The sequence below is a fragment of the Camelina sativa genome, chromosome 11 (assembly GCF_000633955.1).
Source record: "Camelina sativa cultivar DH55 chromosome 11, Cs, whole genome shotgun sequence".
Taxonomy (NCBI): domain Eukaryota; kingdom Viridiplantae; phylum Streptophyta; class Magnoliopsida; order Brassicales; family Brassicaceae; genus Camelina; species Camelina sativa.
Window position 1 is genome coordinate 39996545 of NC_025695.1, and position 2666 is coordinate 39999210.

Here is a 2666-nt window from a genome sequence, read left to right on the forward strand (position 1 = left end):
CGTTCTTCGGTGTTTGCATCATCATAGTCATCATCTTCTCTTCTTCCAAATTCCTAAGAATGTTGTTGTTGTTCTTGACAGGAGTTGCAAATGATGATATCTCATTCACTGCGTTGTGTTTCGGATGTTGTTGTGTTGTTGTTGCTATGTTGGCCTTTGATGCAACCACCGTAGTCGGAATGGGCGAGAATGGTTTGCGAACTAATGGAGATTGCAACAGTTCAGAAGGATTCATTGACTGTTTCCTTGTGGGAAGCCCTGCAACATCAAGCCCTCTTCTTCCTGCAAGATTTCAGATTCATTCACCAATGCAATTAGGAAATCTTCTACTCAAGACTATGTTGATAACAAATGAGCACATTATACTATAAGACAGGAGTTACCATTTGATAAAGCTCCATCATTCTGTCGATGATCTGCTTTCTTGTTAGGCTTAGGAGTCTGATGCATTCCTGCTCCTAAGGAAAGTCTTCGGTTGGTTGCACCACCGGTCGACATTCTTGGAGCCTTTTTACCACCAAGGGGTTTAGATGGGCTCGGTTTGGACCCGTAAAGAGCCTCTTGTTCAGCTATGAGCTGTACTTGAAGCTTCTTCTGATCCTTTAATATGTAGAAACGACAGTTGCATCACATAGAGTTGAATTAGGAGGATGATATTGGTCAGAAGTTTCTGATGGAAATAGAAAAGAAAGGACTTGTACATACCCGTTGGCGACGGTGTTCTTCTTCTCTTTCCTGCCTCAGTAAATTATACTCCTCAAGCATAGAAAGGAGACGGATCTGGACATAGAGAAAGAGAATTACGAATGGTCAGCTAGACATAATGAATTATAACCAAGTGAAACCAATAGCGAATGTGTAGAGAATTCATACACCATCATAGAGAAATCCAATCCCCTTTTCTTGTTCCCAAACAATAGTCTTCGAGGCCAGTGCTTCAACCATTCCTGAATGAATAAATATGAAAAGATACTACCTTCATAATCTATTCAGAGCATAAACATGTAAGATACATTGACAGCAATGAGTAACTTACCTGGAAGCTTGTTAACAAGATTACGAGCTTTCTCAGCACGCTTGAGAGTAAGATGAGCCCCTCGTCCAGCATTGTATCGGTTATCATCCTGTAGAGTGAAAATTATCAGAATATGTATCGAGCTTTTGTAAGTTTAAAAAAGTTTCAATGATCCGACTCTAACCCTGTTGTATTCTTCAAGCCAACTTTCTTCATCGCAGGCAGATAACCATTTCTCAACCCTTTCTAGTATCTCCTTTCGGCTTAAAGCTTCCTCTTTGATCTTAGATATATGTTGCTCAAGATGCTCCAGGACCATTGTAGCATCCACAATACCAGATTCTATCGCCGCTACAGTCTGATCTATAGCACTGTCTGACACTGGCAACAAGTGGGTTTTCCTACATATATCCTCCAGTTCTGACCTTTTCTTGAAAACAAGTTCTTTCATTTTGCTTGTTTTGACAGCGTCCAATCGAACAACTTCTGCCTCAACCTGCATACAGCAATGGAAGTCATGTTATGGTTACAAACATGGACATCAAAAAGCTTCACTTAAGTTATAAGCTTGGTCGTAGAGTTTATAAAAACAATGTAACCATGAAAAGAACATCCACAGCTTACATATTTAATGAAGTCTTCAGAGAGACTATTGCCTTCAGTTATTTCATGTTCTGATGCAGCTATATTGCAGGTAATATGCTGATACTCTTGTTGCTCTTCTATGGGTGTATCCATCAAATTCCAGAGCTCCAACATGGTTGTTGCTAGATCTTGAAGCTTCATCAAATTAAATAGGCAACTATAAGCAACAACAAGAAAGAAAATTATACATAACTCGTCAAAGTAAATCATCATTTACCCTCTGCATTCTCTGTATCTTGACCTCCCTCAGCTTTTGAACTGCAGCCCCCAGTTTCTCGATTGTATGATCGCTTAAGCTTCTTGGTCCTTCTGGATCACTCAATGTAGGATTCACTTGGCCAACAACCTCATTGAAGTCCATTCCAAGTACTGAACAATGTGAATACAATGTACACAAGTGCTTTCGAATCATCTCCACACGATCACTCTGAGGGAAACAACACCATAAAAAGAGTAAATACATATCTAATGGTTGGGATAACCAAAGGAAACACAAAGAAGCCAACTATGCAAGTTCAAATCTAATCTCACCTTTTCCTTCTGAAGTGCTTGCAGCTGGCAGTGTAACTCTTCAAGCTTTCTCATAGACAAGTCAGTCTCATCGATAAGTGGTTTAGAGTGAACAAGTTCTCCTTGACCTTTAATATCATTAGCAATACTATCTATTTCCTCCAAGACAACAACGAACTGGTTCCTTCTTTCAATTTTCCTCTTTTGCATCTCTTCAAGTTCAGGAAGAATCGTACCAAGCTCTTGCTTCAAGCTTCCAACGCTTTGATCAGACTGACACATACAAAAAAGAAAGGGTTAAAAGTTGAAAAAAGATAACATAACCATAGACTATTGAATAACATTATCAAGATCACTCAGAAGAATGACTCACCTGTCTAATATGAACAGGACGTTCCCCCATAGCAGAACAGATTGTAGCTAGCTCTGCTTCAGCATCAGCAATTGCTTGCCTTAGCTGAGCTCTACATCGATTCGCTTGATCAACTTTTCTTCT

At 39.6% G+C, this 2666-nt stretch overlaps 1 protein-coding gene across 1 annotated transcript in view; it reads right to left on the minus strand.

Annotated features, from left to right (window-relative positions):
* LOC104728801 (65-kDa microtubule-associated protein 3-like) overlaps nucleotides 1-2666 on the minus strand; it is a 6089-nt gene that overhangs the window by 1135 nt on the left and 2288 nt on the right. The window contains exons 6-13 of the mRNA XM_010447730.2: nucleotides 2544-2664; nucleotides 2192-2443; nucleotides 1878-2087; nucleotides 1640-1795; nucleotides 1200-1511; nucleotides 1037-1124; nucleotides 874-947; nucleotides 706-780 (exon numbers count right to left, since the gene is read on the minus strand). Coding sequence (XP_010446032.1) covers nucleotides 706-780; nucleotides 874-947; nucleotides 1037-1124; nucleotides 1200-1511; nucleotides 1640-1795; nucleotides 1878-2087; nucleotides 2192-2443; nucleotides 2544-2664 — 1288 coding nt within the window. The remainder of the gene's footprint in view (nucleotides 1-705; nucleotides 781-873; nucleotides 948-1036; nucleotides 1125-1199; nucleotides 1512-1639; nucleotides 1796-1877; nucleotides 2088-2191; nucleotides 2444-2543; nucleotides 2665-2666) is intronic.